Here is an 18,267-nt window from a genome sequence, read left to right on the forward strand (position 1 = left end):
GGCAGCTGATGACGCTTGAGCTCTGGTAGAATGCGCTGTGAGATGGCCCGAAGGGACATGAGCTAGGTCATAGCATGTGCGGATGCATGCTGTCACCCAGGGTCTCTGGGAGGAGACTGGCAGGCCTTTCATCCGTTCCGCGACCGCCACAAACAGCTGGGGAGACTTCCGGAAGGGCTTCGTCCGCTCAATATAGAAAGCGAGCGCTCTGCGTACATCTAAGGAGTGTAGCTGCTGCTCTCGCCGAGAAGAGTGGGGCTTCAGTAAGAAGTCCGGGAGGAAGATGTCCTGGTTGGTATGGAAGGCAGACACAACCTTAGGGAGGAACGCCAGATGAGATCGCAGTTGTACCTTGTCCCTATGAAAGACAGTGTACGGCGGGTCCACAGTGAGCGCGCTCAGCTCGGAGACCCGCCTGGCCGATGTAATGGCCACCAGGAAGACTGTTTTCCACGATAGGTACAGGAGTGAGCAAGTCGCTAGTGGCTCAAAGGTGGGTGCATTAGTCTGTTTAGGACCAAATTGAGATCCCAGGTAGGGGCAGGGCGATGTACAGGGGGATAGAGGCGCTCTAGGCCCTTAATGAACCGAGAGACCAAAGGGTGGGAGAACACGGAGTGACCACCCTCGCCTGGCTGGAAAGTGGATATAGCCACTAAGTGCACCTTCAGAGAGGATGTCGCCAGGCCCTGCTGCTTAAGGTACCAGAGGTACTCTAGGACTGTGGGAATCGAGGCCTCCGAGGGAGTAACGCCCTGTGTTGCGCACCAGCAAGAGAAGCGTTTCCACTTCGCCAAATACGTGGAGCGGGTGGAAGGCTTCCTGCTACTGAGGAGAATATGCTGTACCGGAGCGGAACAGTGTAACTCCACTGTGTTTAGCCATGCAGGAGCCACGCCGTGAGGTGGAGGGCTCGCAGGTCTGGGTGGCGAAGCCTGCCGTGGTCTTGCGTGATCAGGTCTGGAAGGAGAGGGAGGGGAACTGGGGTGGCCATGGACAGATCCAGCAGGGTGGTGTACCAGTGCTGTCTGGGCCACGCAGGCACAATCAGGATCAGATGCGCTTTGTCCCTGCGGAGCTTTAACAGGACCTTGTGCACCAGAGGAAATGGAGGGAAGGCACATAGCAGGTGGTGCCTCCACGACAGGAGGAATGCGTCTGTGATCGACCCTAGAGAGAGACCCTGAAAGGAGGAAAACTCCTGGCACTTCCTGTTCGAGCAGGAGGCGAACAGATTTATGAGGGGAAATCCTCATCTCTGGAAGTTCGAATGGATGACGTCCGGCCTTATTGACCACTCGTGACAGAGGAAGGACCGGCTGAGCCGATCCGCCAGAGCGTTCCGAACCCCTAGGAGAAAGGACGCCACCAGGTCTATCGAGTGGGCTATACAGAAGTCCCAGAGTCGAATGGCCTCTTGACACAGGGGAGACGAGCGGGTCCCCCCGTTTGTTGATATAGTACATGGCCGTTGTGTTGTCCATGAACACAGAAACACAACGGCCGTGAAGATGTTGCTGGATCGCATGGCACGAGAGGCGGACTGCTCTCAACTCCCGTACGTTTATGTGGAGCATCAGCTCCTGGGATGACCAAAGGCCCTGGGTACTAAGGTGACCTAGATGGGCCCCCCAACCGAGGGATGACGCATCCGTCGTTAAGGCCAGCGACGGCGGCTGTGGATGGAACGGCGTCCCTGCGCATACCAGGGATGGAGTTAGCCACCAATCAAGGGAGTGGAGGGGGCTCGGGGGAACTGTCACCAGGAAGTCTATAGGGTCCCTGCCCGGGCGGAAGACCAAATGGAGCCACGTTTGAAAGGGTCGCATGCGGAGTCTGGCATACTTGGTCACATAAGTACATGCGGCCATATGCCCCAGGAGGCCAAGGCAGGTGTGAGCTGAGGTGATTGGGGAGGCCTGCAAACCTCAGATGATCGATACGATCGCCTGGAAGCGGGGCTGAGGCAAGTAGGCCCTGGCTTGAGTGGAATCCAGCGTTGCCCCTATGAAGTCCAGCCTTTGTGTGGGGACCAGGGTGGATTTCTCGGTGTTGAGGAGTAGGCCCAACCGGGAGAACAGGTCCGCGATTATGCCAACATACTGTCGGACCTGAGTCTGAGAGGTCCCCTTGATGAGCCAGTCATCCAGATACGGGAACACGTATCTGTTGCTGGTGGAGGTGGGCGGCGATGACGGCCATGCACTTTGTGAACACCCTCGGGGCCGTGGAGAGGCCGAAGGGGGGGCCTGTGAATTGGAAGTGCTGGTGGTTGACCATAAAGCGAAGGTACTTCCTGTGTGGTGGAAAGATGGCAATGTGGAAGTACGCATCCTTCATGTCGAGGGTGGCATACCAGTCTCCAGGATCCAAGGACGGGATAATAGTTCCCAGGGAGACCATGCGGAACTTCAACTTGAGCATCCATTTGTTGAGTCCTCGCAGGTCTAGGATAGGTCTGAGGCTTCCTTTGGACTTGGGAATCAAAAAATAGTGGGAGTAAAACCCCTTCCCCCTCTCGTCTAATGGTAACTCCTCTATGGCTCCCGCGGTGAGGAGAGACTATACCTCTTGTAAGAGGACTTGCTCGTGAGAGGGGTCCCTGAAGAGGGACCGGGATGGGGGGCGGGAGGGTGGGGATGAAGCAAATTGGAGGTGGTATCCTTGCTTCACCGTGGGTAGAACCCAAAGATCCAAAGTCAGTTGGGACCACGCCGGGAGGAAGTAGGAGAAACGGTTGGAGAAAGGAGGGGAAGGATCCTGTCTTGAGACTGGTACGCCGTCCCCGGGCGCACCTTCAAAAGTTGGACTTAGGCCCCAGTGGTGCCTTAGAGGGCCCGTGGTTTTGGCCCCCTTGGGGACCGGATTGGCGTCTACGGCCACCCCGCCCGCGCCTTCTACTGAGGTCCTGTCTGTGCCGAGGCGTAAAGTATGGGCGGTGTGTTTGGGGTCTGAAGGGTCTACGTTGGGTTACAGGGGTCTGCATGCCCAACGAGCGCATGATGACCCTATTATCCTTCAGGCTCTGCAACCTGTGATCAGTCTTTTCTGAGAACAAACCCTTGCCATCAAAGGGTAAGTCCTGGATGGTGTACTGAAGCTCAGGAGGCAGGTTAGAGACCTGGAGCCAGAAGATACGCCTCATGGTGATGCCCAAGGCCAAAGTTCTGGCTGCCGAGTTGGCCGCGTGTAGGGAGGCCTGGAGAGAGGTCCTGGCCACTTTCTTCCCTTCCTCCAGGAACGCACTAAATTCCTGGTGTGAGTGCGGGGGTAGCAGTTCGGTGAACCTACCCACCTCCGCCCAGGTGTTATAGTTATATCGACTCAGTAGAGCCTGCTGGTTGGCCACTCGGAGCTGTAGGGCCCCCGCTGAGCACACCTTACGACCCAGGACATCCATCCGCCTGGCCTCCTTGGACTTTGGGGCAGGCACCTGCTGGCCATGGTGTTCCCTTTCGTTGACCGACTGGACAACTAAGGAGGAGGGAGCAGGATGAACGTACAAGTACTCATACCCCCGAGAGGGTACCATGTACTTTCTCTCAATTCCCTTTGCCGTTGGTGGAATGGAGGCTGGAAACTGCCAGAGGGTGTCGGCAGTGGCCTGGATAGTCTTAATAAACGGCAGTGCCACCCGGGTGGGGGCACTGGCGGTGAGGATGCTCACTACGGGGTCTTTGACTTCCGGGACTTCCTCCACTAGGAGGTTGATATTGAGGGCCACCCTGTGAAGGAGGTCCTGATGGGCCCTGAGGTCTATCGGCGGGGGCCCTGATGATGAGGTCCTTGCCACAGCCTCATCCGGGGAGGAGGAGGATGATACCCCAGGAATGAGACGGTCCTGGATGGCCTCTTGTTCCTGGGACGGTTCCTGCTCCAGCTGTCCCGGGGAGTCCGGAGGATGTGTCACGTGCTCCTCCGACTCAGCCGCGGGGGGGCGGGAAATGGTGGCCTCTGGTGCCCGATGTTCTGAGGCAGCAGAGCGGGTCTGGACTAGGGGAGCACCCTGGGCTTGATGGTATGCCCAGGGTGTCCAAAAGGACCACTGTTGAGGTCCTACATCCTGAGGCTTTGAGTCCTGAAAAACCCCTGTAGGCACCTCCGTATCACGGTCCTGGTCATAATAGCTGTCTGCATGGGAGGATACGGACGTCTGTCTGGACGGCCATGGAGGAGCAGAGAAGCCTGGAGCCGAAGTCCCGATGGATCTCGCACCCCTCGACCGTGGGGACCGGTGCCGGTATGCAGAGCGGTACCGAGAACGAGACCGGGACCTGCAACCAGACCGGTGCCGGGAGGTCGACCGGGATCTCGAGTCTCTACGTCGTGATCTGCTCCGGGAGGTACGGTGCCTGGGTCGGTGCCAGGAACTGGAGCGGTACCGCGAGTAGCGGGTCGGGGAGCGAGAGACTGACCGGTGCCGCGAGTCCGACCGGTGCCACGAGTCCGACCGGTGCCGTGGAGAGGAACAGTGCCGGGGCTGGGAGCGGCGTCGAGAGTGGGAGCGACGTCTCGACCTAGAGCGTCTGCGGGATCGTGACCTTGAGTGGTGCCGGTCCGCTACGCTGACAGACGGCAGTCTGGTCAGGGTCGGCTTGCCCATGGATTGTAGTGCCTGCACCGGCAGTGCCGGGGGTAGGAGCGGTGCCGCACCGGTAAAGGCAATCAAGTCTCTCGCCGCAGAAAATGTCTCCGGAGTAGACGGCAAAGTGAGTTCTACCACGGCAGGTGCCGGGGAGCTATCAGGCGCCGGACTCAATGGCCCTCATGAGGCTGGAGTCAACGGTGCCGGTTTAGGCAGCGCCGCGGCAGGTATTGGTGCCGGGCGGTCCGACCTAGGCACAGTCTCTGGCTGCAACGTGGGTGTTGTCGGGGCCGTCTGAGCCTTCGCCGTCTTCGACCTCAGGGAGAGGGAGCGGCGCGGAGTCGATTTCGGTGCCAGCGGTGGCCGCTGCCAGGAGTCCTTAGGCGTACCGGCGATGCCCGGTGCCGTAGGGGTGCCTCTGCTCACCGACTGACTCGTGCTCGGTGCCGAAGGCGAAGGTGTCATGGCCGCTTCCATGAGGAGCTGCTTTAACCTGATGTCCCGCTCCTCCTTAGTTCTTGGCTTAAAAGCCTTGCAAATTGAGCACTTAGCAGATAAGTGCGATCCCCCGAGGCACTTCAAACAGGAGTCCTGGGGATCTCCTGTTGGCATCGGCCTGTGAGAGGCCGAGCACTGCTTGAAACCCGGTGAGCCAGGCATGAGCTCCGGCACCGGGTGCGGGGAAGGGGCTACCCCCCGAACCCCGCAAACAATTACTAACTAACAACTATAACTATGAACTATAACTAAATCTAACGAACTATATATAGAAGAACAATTAACTACAACTATGGATATAACAATGAGAAGAAAAACTACGAGTAGCTAGGGAAGGTGGAGGTCAGCTAAGCTGCACTCCACTGTTCCAACGACCGACACGGGCGGTAAGAAGGAACTGAAGGGTGGCCAGGTCAGCTGGGGTATATATCCGGCGCCATAGCGGCGCCACTCCAGGGGGCGCCCAGCCGACCCGCCCAGTGTTGCTAGGGTAAAAGTTTCTCTGACGAACGTGCACGCGGCGCGCACGCACCTGACTGGAATGGATATGAGCAATCACTCGAAGAAGAACCTGTATTTCTTTAAATACTGAATTATAACAGCAAATTGAAATGATGCAAAATTTAATCTATTTTGCTCTTTTTTCCCCAACATGATTATTAAATTGTATATTTATCAGTGAAACATGTCTCCTCTATGGCCAACATCTGTAATAATATTTAAATAGGAGTCCCCTGAGCACTTTTTACAGGTCCTAATGATTTGTGATTATGAATGTTAATCTATCTAAAAAATTCACGTCATTTTGCAAGACATAATGAAACTAACAGAATAAAGCAAAGTACAAAAACATCAAGGCCTCTAATCTTATAGTACTTAAAGCTACATCTATATAAAGGTCTACATTGTATGGAAATACTCTTACACTATGGTAATTTTAAAATGTATTCCATTATTTTTTAAAATATACATAAAAGCAACTAAAAAAATCAAATGAGCTTCTTGCTGTAGGTAACCTTGGCCAACCAGCAATGAACTGGAACAACCCAGTGAAAACTGAACATTAAAGAGATAACCTAGCGTAATTATTTGTTGCACAATTTTTCTTTTCCACTCATCACATGGTAATGCTAACACAGCTGCCCTGTAATTTGTAGCTTTTTAAGATCTCAAAGTAACACTTCATCTTCCAAGGTAGAAATGACCAAATCATTGCATAGTAATCTACATGCAATTACATGTAAGGTAATCGCAGTATTGGTCAATTACATAGTTATTTGGGTCATGCAAGCAAATCATTATTGTTTTAATTTGGCTTAAGGAATTGTCAAGAGTTTCTGTGAAAAAGCCATAAAATCAACATAATTTAGTTCTTTTTAAAAAAACATTTTAAAGATCAGATAAGACTCGATTCCCCTCTCAAACCAAATGGGAGACACTCTTCTGTGCAGGATCAGCTGAACTTCTGATATATCCTATATTAGAGATTACATGTTGGATTCAGTAACCTAAAATGGGTCTTATCCATCTCTACTATGATCCTATATTGTTGTCTTCATACAGGGTACTTGATGCTTGTAAAACTCTCTAGTTTCAGTCAAGCAACACTCACCTTATCAAGCTCATTTGAGAGCTTTTTGTTTTCCTCTGTTAGCAGAGTCTTCTCCCGTTCATACTTCTGTTTGAACTCTGTTTCAAATTCCTCTCTTTCACTTTGGCTAAGGTATAATATAAAATATAACAAAAAGTTTCATATACTGCAAACAATCCACTATATTGTTTGATTAAATGAATACTATAATGTGTGAGTATGTAAGGCTCTAAAAATTAATACATACAGCAGCTGAAAGTAAAAATATTAAACATATTACTAAAAATATTAACCCCCCTAAAATGTGAACAACATGATTATCTTCTTAGTATTAGGACAGTAAGTCAGTGTGCTTAGTGTTATCGTTAGACAAAATTAACCTTCCTTCACTGCAGGACTGTAGAGCCTCAGGAAACTAACATTTCTCAGTCTACTTATAAGTACTTCATTCTTTGGGTAGATCTTCCAAATGCTCAGCAATTATAATTTTGCAGAATAAAAGATAGGAAAGGCATCACCACAAATTCAGACATTCACAGTTAAAGGTAAAACCTTCATATATCCTACTTTGTTAAAATGGCATTTTAAATTTCCGTATATCTCTACACTTCCTGATCCCAGGCAGGATTAAAGGCAGAACTGCCAGAGATGAGACCTCGAGCTAATAGCATGCCATGTGTGGAACAGTCATTGGACTGGCAGGATTAAACCAGTGATGAGAAAAGCTTCTGCTTACAATATTGCCAGGCTAATTTAGCAGGCCTAAAAGGCTACTCATTGACGATTCACCCATCAGTATCAGCAAGAAGAAGATGGATCAATTGACCAACCAGGACACAATCATGACTGAACTGGAGACATCAGAATCAGCAGATTCTCAAGCCTGTTCAGATGCTCATTCTGTGAAAAGCTTCAGGCTAGCTCCTGCTCCCTGCTTGCCTACTCAGGTGGGTTTTGTTCACCAGAGAGGCAACACGTGTAATATAATGCTGAATTAATCAACATTATCCTAACTGAAGGAATCCCTGTGGATTTGCAGGTGAATGATGATGCTGTGGTTTTCTCTCCCTGCTAAATGGAGCACAATTCTCTCAGTCTGTGGGATCAGAAGAAGGGTAATACGATGTAGCAAAGCTACTCTCCTCCCGCTCCCCCCTCCACATACTACCATCACCACCTCAAATCTACCCTTTTTGGATCACCTACACTTGCAGAATTTCAGGAAGAGCACTTTATAGCATTTTACTTTCATTAATGGTAGGTAACAAGGATGGACTTTATCAGTGGGCTAATTGGGCTGTGTCACACACAAGTACTAATTCAATAAATATCTTTGTTCATCTATTCAAATACTTAGTAGGTACTCACTAAAAAGCCAGATAAAATAATCATCAAAAACTCTGTCTTGAAGTGTGTGAAATTAACTGCAAACAGGTCAGTGTTTCAGATTATGTGATGAGGAAATTATACCCTGGTTTTACTCTGTCTTTGAGAAAGAATTTGGCAAAGAGTTATAACAGTTCTGCAAGAACATCCTTAAAAGCTGAGAGGCCGATGGTGGCTATGCTGAGCTCGTTTAAGAGTATTCCTGGTTTGAATTTCCTACTCCTAATTTGAAATTCATTTAATGTTTCAACCAGGCTTTGAAATATAGTACACCATATTAGGTTAATCTCTGAAACTGTTTGTTGTTAGGCATCCTTTGAAACAAAACACTCTATTCTACCAATGTACCATATTAATTATTACTGTTTAAACTCCAATTCTGAAATCTACCACCAATCCTTTCTCAGACTAAGAGATTCCATGCATATGATGAGTAGACTGGGCAATAGCCAGAAACAGATTAAAGCATTAGAGGAATGGATAATGAGTCTCACTGCCATGTATGAGAAGCAGAATCAAGCCTAACTTCTCAAACAGTAGATCAAGCCTTAAAAAAAAGAAGAGTTTGGTTAACTCTTTTTGTTTAGTTTTGTGTGCTTATTGTTATGATTTGTTTTGGTTCCTATGAATTTTGTCTAATATTTGCTCTGTAAAGCCTTGATCATCACAGCCACTGTGTTGATGGGTTTTTAGGATTTCTGTCAACTCCTGTTTCTGGAGAGGGGAGAAAAGGGACAGGATACATAACTGACATGTTTTTAGTATTTGTAACTGAAGTTCTTAATTGCAATGGTGATAGTTAAGACTGCGAGTTTGTCATGGAAGTCACAGATTCTGTGATTTTCCAGGATCTCCATGACTTTTGCAGAGGCCGGTGCAGCTGGTCTGAGGACTACCTGAGCAGCTCAGGCAGCCCCTGGGCCAGCCGCACTGGCTGCGGCAGTCTTGGGGCCACTGCCACACACACCCCCACCAGCAGCAGGAGTTTGGGTGCGTGTGGGAGGAGGCTCAGGGCTGGGGATTGGGCATGAGAGGGGGTGAGGGCTCTGGGTGGCACTTACCTTGGGGGGGTTCCCCTGGAAGAGGTGACATTTCCCTCCCTCAGTTCCTAGCTCCATGCGCTGCCTCTGCCCGCAGGCACCGCTCCCACAAGCTCCCATTGGCTGCACTTCCTGGCCAATGGGAGCTGCGGAGCCCGCGTTTGGGGCAGAGGCAGCATGTGGATCTAGGAGCTTAGGGAGGGACATGTCGTCGCTTCCATGTAGTCATGAGGAGCTGGGTGAGGAGCCGCAAGGAGCTGGATAGGGAGCCTGCCAGCTCAGCCAACACCCTCCACCCACACCAGCAGGGGTCCCAGGCTGCTTTGCCCCCCAAGCACCCGTGGCACCCCGGGCTGCCACCCAAGCACCCATGGCACCCACCAGCCACTCCCCGTAAGCACCTGTGGCATCCTCCATCCAAGATTTAGTCAGGGATATATAGTACAAGTTATGGAGAGGTCATGGGCCATGATTTTTTGTTTACTGCCCATGACCTATCCATTACTCTTACTAAAAATATCTGTGACTAAAATGTAGCCTTAGTGATAAGTCCCTATACCAGTAAATCAGACTGATCAGGGATGAGGCAAGGGAAGCAAAGGGAGGAGATAAAGAAATGTAATGGGGGAAAATGCAGCCTCAGAAATAAGAGGTAAATGGAAAGCTCCACCTACTGCCCTCAAGTATCTCCTTGACAAGCCTCGAATACCTGTCTCAGAAAAGTGATGAAATCCACTGGCATACACCTTGGGCAGGGAAGAAGATCAAAATCTCTCTCTCCCATCAACCTTTTATTCTCCTCTAAACCGTAGCTGTCTATCTGCTGACAAGTGATAGAAAGTATACACATACACTAGATTGTCTTTTATTCTCAAAATAATTGTGAATGAGCCACAATAAACTAAACTAATGTGAAATACATCTTCTCAGACATTGTGTAACCCTTAACCTCATAACTGTGACTGTGGGGGAGGGCACAAATTATTTTATCTTGCTATTTTGAAACAACAAAAAGGGGCCCTGAAGTCAAACTCAAACCTCCAATATCTGACAGACCTGTGTCACACCCTATACATAACTGACTTATAAACTTCTGTGCTCTGTAAACCATCAATTAATTCACAGGTTCAGAAGAAACTTCTCCTAAGGACAGTCTATTCCATATTGTCCAATGAAGGTTTCATGTTGTTTCCTCTAAAATATTTGGCACGGATAACTGTCAGACACAGAATATTGGACTAGATGGATTACAGGTCTGATCTTGTATTCCTGTGTTCCAGTGGTATAAGTCATTTGTTTCATGCCCTGGTAAATCACAAGTTATCACACCTTAGCATACTGTCATCAGTATGGAAAAAGTAGCATTTTTCTCTCCCTCTGAGACCTATGCACTTGGACTACTGGTACTAAGAAAATCTTATCTTTAGCAGTGGAGGGATCTGAAATATAGTACCAATAATTGTTTTTAAAAAACTATGAGTTTACAAAAGCAGTTTTGCTGAAAACACTTAACATATTCAGAATACTATGGTATAAAGCTCTTACTAGCTCCTGTGTGGAACAACCTATATAACTTCCTATCTTCTTTGCCATTCATAAGTAATGCAGACGATAAAATCTTTCAGTCACATCTCAGCTTTTTGTTATCATTTTTTTAAACACACAGGATCAGATATAAATACTGACAGTTTTTCATTTTTATGCAAGACCTGTTTTTTAATTTCCATTTTGGTATATGGTATGTTTTTAGAAATGTCTTTGTTTCAATAATCGGATAAGTTCAGTATAAAACTTCCCAGGTGTTTCTTCATCCTTTGCAATACTGCTATCTAATGCCCCTTTACTATTGGCAGAGAGTCAGAAAACTTTTTATGTCTGGTTATGAAAACAAAAAACATTGCAGGTAAAGAGAAAAATGCAATAAAGTTTTATAAACTAAAACAATGTGCTCTAAAGCAGACCATCAAATACTTAAAGTGGAGCAACAGCTTTAATTCTTCACTCATAAATCAGTGAGCTACTTCAGATCCAAGTCAGGTCAACTTTTTTCACTTACTAAGGCCCAGTCACGCATTAGTATCTAGGGTAGATTTGTATCTCTTTGTATCTCTTTGGAGTCCCAATGACTGCAATGGGACTCCATATGTGCCAGTTCTAGAAGAGCCTGGTGCAAGGTCAGGCCCTTATAAAGAATGTTTTATATTCCTGAAGGCTGATCCTGTAAGATGCTGAGCCCTTCCTGTACTGTAGGTCTTTGACTCCCACTGAAGAGTCAAAGCCCTTAATTTTGGATACTTGATACATTTTTGTTTATGATTTTCACAGGCTTTCCTATATTACAAACATTATACACACACCACACACACAGTACCATTATATATATTATAAATACTGTCCCATTCACGCTAGACTCCATTGACGTTCACTTTTTCTTTACAGAGATCTAAAAGCTCCTATTGGAATTAGATTTATAAACAGCAAACATGAAACAGCAGAAACTGTTCAGCTAATATATTAGAATCGGAAATTTGATTACCTTTTGACTTTTGCAGCTGCACAACTTTAGGGTGTAACCCGATAAGTTCTCACAAACCATGCAGAGTCAGGGCTGGTCAATATTTGGATGAGAAAGCTCCAAGAAAAACTTGGACAGGTTGTGGTGTTGGTGATTCATTATATGACGCTCCCCACTGAGTCAGTACTGAACTAACATGCAAACATGGTGTTAAAGAGTCACTACAGTATTCAGGTGACAGCCGTAACTCCATTTCAGATCACTAAAAATGTGGTAGCCTTTTTTGCATTTGTAGGGTTTCTGACCCCAGTATTTTGTCAAAACTTTAACTGTGATAGTGATAGTACGCTACTTATGGAAACTACCCCTATTGTCTCAACTGGATGTTATTATTCACTTCCTGTCCTAAAACAGAGGTATAATGTACCGACACACAATGGGCTGCTGCACATCTGGCCCAAAGATGGTTGTATTCCAGCAGTAGTTGAAGTGATTCCTTTGCACACTTCTCTCTTGCATAAAACAATGCATTAGGGAAGAATTGCTCCCCCCCCATTTACAAGGCTTTTTTAAAAGCCATTTTTCATTTCATCCCACCTTCTACTATCAGCAGCAGATCAATAAAAGTAGTGGAAATATCCAATTTTTATTAGAACTGGAGGATATCCATAGGGACAACAGAGATATTTCCTGTGGACCCCAGCTGCCTATACTTTTCTGAAATATAGCAGTCATCTATGCTATCCTAAGAATCATTTGACCTCCTCCCACACACCCCATCTATTTAGACATTACAATGTGTTAAAGCCAAAAACAAGAGCTACCATTGCTCAGGACAACAGGAATCTGCAATGTAGTCTGTTCTTTAACTTTGCTGTGAGAGGAGAAAAGGAAGGTTACTTAACTTATAGTAACAAGTTCTCTGAGATGTGTGGTCCTATGGGTATTCACTGTGGGTGTGCAAACATATGCTCTATTCACCTGAGACTGGAAGATTCTTCGCTAGCAGTGTCTGTTGGTCCACACTTGTGCCCTGCACCTCCTTGTGCTCCAAACCCAGGGCATAAGGGGTGGCGCTGACCAACAACCTCTCCATTTGCTATTCTACCACAAATCAACTAGAAAGGATCAAAAGGGGAAGGAGGGCAGGTACACATTGGGACCACACATCTCAAAGAACTTCAGTTACTATAAGGTAAATAACCTTCCTTTCTTCTTAGAGCACTGGTCCCTATGTGTATTTCACGGTGGGTGGCTCACAAACAGTACTCGCTGAGGAGGAGGGTGCAAGGAACTATGCTGCATCACAGATTGCAGTACTGCTGTGTCTAAGGACGTATCTGCTGAAGAAGCTTGGACCAGCGTGTAATGTCTGGCAAAGGTATGCAGTGAGCTCCATGTCACTGCTCTACAGATTTATCTGAGAGGTATTCACTGGAAAGAAACTATGAAAGTAGTATGTGCTCTAGCTGAATGGGTGCTCATACCCTGAGAAGGAGAGGTTTCCATTTGTTCCTAGAACAGCAGAATGCAGCCCAAAATCCACTTCCAGAGTCTTTAATCTACTCAGCAATAAAGATGAATATTCTCAGAGATTTTTAAAGGGTTTCATCCTTTACAAATGGAAAGCCAGGGCTTTATGTACACCCAGAGAATGGAGTTTCCTGTCCTCCTTGGTGACATGAGGTTATGTGTAGAATACTGGTATATGTATGTTGGAATTCAGAGGGAACCTTTGAGATGATCTTGGGGTGCAACTTCAGGGACTTTATCCTTATGAAACACCACAAAGGGAGAAAGTCTGCCAAAAGTGATGAAAGCTCACCTACTTTCCTGGTGGAGATGACTGCTATCGGGAAGACCACTTTCTCGAGTAGATGGAGAAGGGAGCAAGAGACCAAAGGCTCGGAAGGTGGATTCATAAGAGCTGACAACACTTGGTTAAGGTCCCAATTAGGAGTTGGTGCTGATACTGGAGGAAAAGTTCTGAGAAGACCTCTCAGAAAAACTGGTTGTAGCATAGGTGATTACCAAGAAGATGTCTATCAGAGCACAGAATGTGTTAATCATTGCCACATGTACACAAAATAAACTACTGGATGGGCTAGTGGATAAACTTGATTACTTCGGCGAGGGGAGATATGCCAAGATGGCAGTGACTGCAAAGTACAGCAAAAGTACATGGCAATTTCGGTACCAGATGGAGAACCTCTTCCATTTGGCAGTATATCATTTTTCTGTAGAAGCCTTTCTGGTGTTAGTGAGAATGGATTGTATTTCTGAGCATAAGCTCTCCAAGCACACTGCCCATCCAAATACCAGGCTTTGAGATGGAAAGATGTTGGGTTGGGATCGCTGGTTTTAACTTTGTCTTGAGTCAGCCATGGTTGTAAGCTGATACATGGGTGTGTGGACATCTGGAAGTTGCTAGTGAACCAAAACTGTCTCGGCCACCAAGTTGCCACTAGGATAATTGTTGATTTGTCCTGTTTGATCTTATTAAGGACCAAAGGTAAAATGGGAATAGTTGGGAAAGCATACATCAGTGGTTTTGACCACTGTACCAAGAATGCATCCCCTGTAGTATTGTGCACTTGAGCAGTACAGGAGCAGTAGGTTGGACACTCCTTGTTTACCTGTGATGCAAAGAGGTCCCATGACAGGGACCTCCTACTGCTGGAAGTTCTGTACCATCAAGCTGTGAAGCTCCCACTCATGGTCCCTGTAGAAGTGTCTGCTGAGGCTGTCAGCTAAGGTGTTCATTACTCCAGGAAGTTGCACCTCTGACAGGTTAATCTGGGGTTGGATGCACCAAATCCATAGTTTGATTACCTCTGCACAAAGAGAATTGGACCTCACTGCCCTCTGCTTATTTATGTAGAACCCTGTGGTCATGTTATCCAACATGACCAGAACATGTTGGGAATGTGCTAAAAACAGAAACCTTCTGCAAGCCTCATACCTTCCTTGAAGTTTGAGTAGATTGATGTGTAGCTGGGATTCTTTTTGGGTCCAAAAACTTGGTGCCACTTGGTTGCTCTGTGATGATTGAGACTGGTTTGTCTAAACTAAGGTATCTAATTTTCAGAGCATAAACCATGCATAACCACACCTGAAGATAATGAAGATGGAGCCTTACGTAGGGTGTTACGTAGAGCAGGTGGCTATGTGACCTAAAAGGATCCAATAGGAACAAGTCAGTTGGAGCTGTGCAATGAGTTCCTCATTGCGAGGAACCTGTCCTGAGTTAAATAGCCTTTGGCTGAAGTTGAGTCCAAAGTCACTGCAATAAATTCTGCATGGCTCTCCATTTGCTCTTCTTTTTGGGAAAAAGGAAGTATTTCGAACAGAAACCCTTCCCCTTGTGTTGAGGGGACATGGGCTCTATGGCTCCTAGCTGAAGAAGGTAATCTCTCTCCTATCTGACAAACCTCTCATGAGAGAGGTCCTTGAAGAGGGATGGGGAGAGGGGTTTCATGTAGCGATGGAAAGGAATTCTATTGTGTAGCCGATAGAGATCATCTCTGGGACCCATTTGTCTGGTGTAAGATGTTGCTACATTGGAAAGAAGCAGAAGAGACAGCCACCAAAGAAAATGTGGGTAATCTGGCGGTGTGGAGACTGGCTGGAGCTCTTGAAATGACTTCTTGACAGGGGGTTGTGGATGGAAAATTGTGAGTATGCTGTCTGCTGCAGTGTATCTTCTGGTATTTCCTGGTGGCTTGTAAGTCTGTTGATTGACAAGGAGCTGGGGGAAGGGTGATGACTGAAAAGAGATGGTTTAGAGTACTTCCTCCAACGTGCTGGGGTATAATTCCACAGGGAAAGGAGGCTCATGGGAACCTTTGAGAGAGTGTAATGACACATCCATTTTTTGCTGAGCAGAATGTTACTCTCAAAGGGGAGGTTATCCACCATAGCTTGGACTTCCTTAGAAAACCTTGAGGAGTGAAGCCAAAAGCCCACCTCCCGATGACTACTGAAGTCACCATGGTACAGTGTCAGACACATTGAGGAACACTTGCAGGAACAACTGCTATGATCTCAGCTTACTATAATTAATAAAGTCATTTTTCAAAATAAGGGCCTGGTAATTTACTATCTGCAACTGTAGGCTTGCAAAAGATACTCTTTTTCTCCTAAGGAGGGCCAGTTTCTTAGTGTCTTTGTCAAAAGGGGTAGACCGAGGCTGGTGCAATCTGTTGTGCTCAGTGACAGTCTGAATTACTAGAGAATTTGGGATGGAATGGGGAAAAAAAAATTCCTTCCTATTAGGTGGAACAAAGTATCTTTTCTCCATCCCTTTCGGAGTTGGGGTTCAGGTGGCTTGAGTATGTCAAACCACCTTAGAATCACAGAATATCAGGGTTGGAAGGGACCTCAGGAGGTCATCTAGCCCAACCCCCTGCTCAGAGCAGGACCAATTCCCAGCTAAATCATCCCAGCCAGGGCTTTGTCAAGCCTGACCTTAAAAACCGCTAAGGAAGGAGATTCCATCACCTCCCTAGGTAACCCTTTCCAGTGCTTCACCACCCTCCTAGTGAAGAAGTTTTTCCTCGTATCCAACCTAAACCTCCCCTACTGCAACTTGAGACCATTACTCCTTGTTCTGTCATCTGGAACCTTGGTTGGTTCCAAAGTGGCATGATTGATGGGAAGCGCCATCTTGCTAGGGCCTGTAGTCTGGAAGATATCCAGAAGCTTGTAAGCAAGGTCTTCAATTTCCTCCAGGTAAATCTGCAGAGCCTCTCTGATTCTTTTCAGACAGTCCAGAAATTGTTTGTAATTATCAGGTTGTGAAGGTGAGTCAAACGTCACTGCCTCGTCAGGACATGAGGAAGCGAGAACTGCAAGTGGATCGAGTGGCTCCGGTTGATCAGCTGTTCCTTCTCCTCACAGCACTCCTGAGTGGGCTGAGGTTCTTCCTATGAGGTGCTCTCTGTCTGTAGTCCAGCTCTGATCTCCTGGAGACAGGAGGTCTAAAGTAAGGATCGGGAGCCTCAATAGGGTGAGAATGTAGGCTTGTATGGATACAGAGGTGGTGCTCATGGGGCATGGTGCCACTGGTCCTGGGGTCAATAGACTGTCTTGTAGGAGAGATCAGGCACCATGAGGCTCTGGAATTCCTGTAGGGGCTAAAGCCAAGTCAATGAATCAGCCTCAATCTCTCCGGAGGAATACAAGTTCTCGGAATCTATGTGCAGATCCATTAGTATCAGCAGCTGAAACCACAGCTGGTGGAAGGGACTAGCAAATAATGTACTGACGGCATATGTACCACTATGGAAATTACTGGATCTGAGAGTAGTGACAACTACAGGTCAGTATTAACTGCTAGGTCCTCAAGGATGGTATAGCCAGATGTAGTGGGAATGTCTGTAAGTGGAGCTGACAGTGCAGACTTGAGTCTAATGTTAAGTCTTGGCATCTTTTCTTGTGGTATACATGGAAATCACTCTCTCCCCTCCATCACTAATAATGGAGCAGGACTCGCTCCTTGCATAGGTGGCAGTCTTTGAGTGTTCTTGGCTCTCAGTACTGACGATACTGGCCTATGCTCCCTGGCAATTTACACTAAGTGCAGAGTCTCACTTGACTTAGAAGCTGTAGGGGAGGCACTCCTCTTCTCAGAGGGCTTAGGTGGGGATTTCTCCCACTTCTTATTAGCATGTTTTTTCTTATCCTCTTCTTGTTTGTATCTGCTAGAGCCTTTAAGTCTGGACTTGGGCAAAATGGGACTAAGGTAAACCTGGTCCAAATAGGCAGTAATAGGTGGATCTTGCTGATGCTTAGCAGGATCAGAAGACCCAGAGTTGTGTTGTGGCCTCATGGAGAGCTCCATCAGATGCATCCTAAATCAGAATTTGCAAGAGCATCATGTACGAGGTGGAAATGAACAATAAATCTTGCACTTGAATGGAATGTGAGCCTCTCCAATGCAGTACAAGCAAGAGGCATAGGGATTACCAACTGGGAAGACCCTAGGGCATGCTATGCAAGATTTAAGGCATAAAAGGTGATCTGAATTGTGGGGATAACGGGGGCAGAACTCCTAATCTCAAAACACTATCTATATAGCTATCAATCTGCACAAAGATAAAAACTATTTACAAGAAAACCTGAGTAGAAGGCAGGAATGCTAGCAAAGCTGTGTATACTGTTGGAGTTATGTCTTGGACCACGAGCAGTAGCTAGGAACTGGAGAGATGGCTGGTCTGTGCCACCCTTATGCCCTTGGTTTGGAGCCTGAGGAGATGCAGGCATGGACCAAGGGCATTGCTAGTGAAGAATCTTCCAGTCTCATGAGCATGGAGTGCCTGCACACCCACAGCAAATACCTATAGGGACTTGAAGAAGAACACAGCATTAAGTTGCTGTTCCCTGCCTCTTGCCTTATCTTTCACTCTTCTGCTCAGCTCCCACACTGTGGTCATGGAAGTGCAAGATCTCATACACCTGCCTTTCCTCTTTGCATGAACTACACCTTTGAGGTCCTTCTATCTTGCTTCCTGCTGTGAGAAAGACTAAGGAAACTGATGGGCCACTGCCTGTAAAGCACTTTGAAATCTTCATCAATGATGGCGCTACACTCAAGCAATTATTACTACTGCTACATTATCCAGTTAGATGTACTTGCCTTTACTGACAAATA

At 47.1% G+C, this 18,267-nt stretch overlaps 2 protein-coding genes across 5 annotated transcripts in view; one reads left to right on the forward strand and one right to left on the reverse strand.

Moving 5' to 3' along the window:
* The window catches only part of XDH (xanthine dehydrogenase), an 855,537-nt gene that overhangs the window by 415,430 nt on the left and 421,840 nt on the right, over positions 1-18,267 (forward strand). The window lies entirely within an intron of this gene.
* CDC42BPA (CDC42 binding protein kinase alpha) overlaps positions 1-18,267 on the reverse strand; it is a 362,571-nt gene that overhangs the window by 81,022 nt on the left and 263,282 nt on the right. For all 4 annotated transcript variants that reach the window (XM_050948407.1, XM_050948405.1, XM_050948404.1 and 1 more), the window contains exon 16: positions 6,696-6,801. In XM_050948407.1, the coding sequence (XP_050804364.1) occupies positions 6,696-6,801 (106 nt within the window). The remainder of the gene's footprint in view (positions 1-6,695; positions 6,802-18,267) is intronic.

The sequence above is a fragment of the Gopherus flavomarginatus genome, chromosome 4 (assembly GCF_025201925.1).
Source record: "Gopherus flavomarginatus isolate rGopFla2 chromosome 4, rGopFla2.mat.asm, whole genome shotgun sequence".
NCBI classification, from domain to species: Eukaryota; Metazoa; Chordata; order Testudines; family Testudinidae; genus Gopherus; species Gopherus flavomarginatus.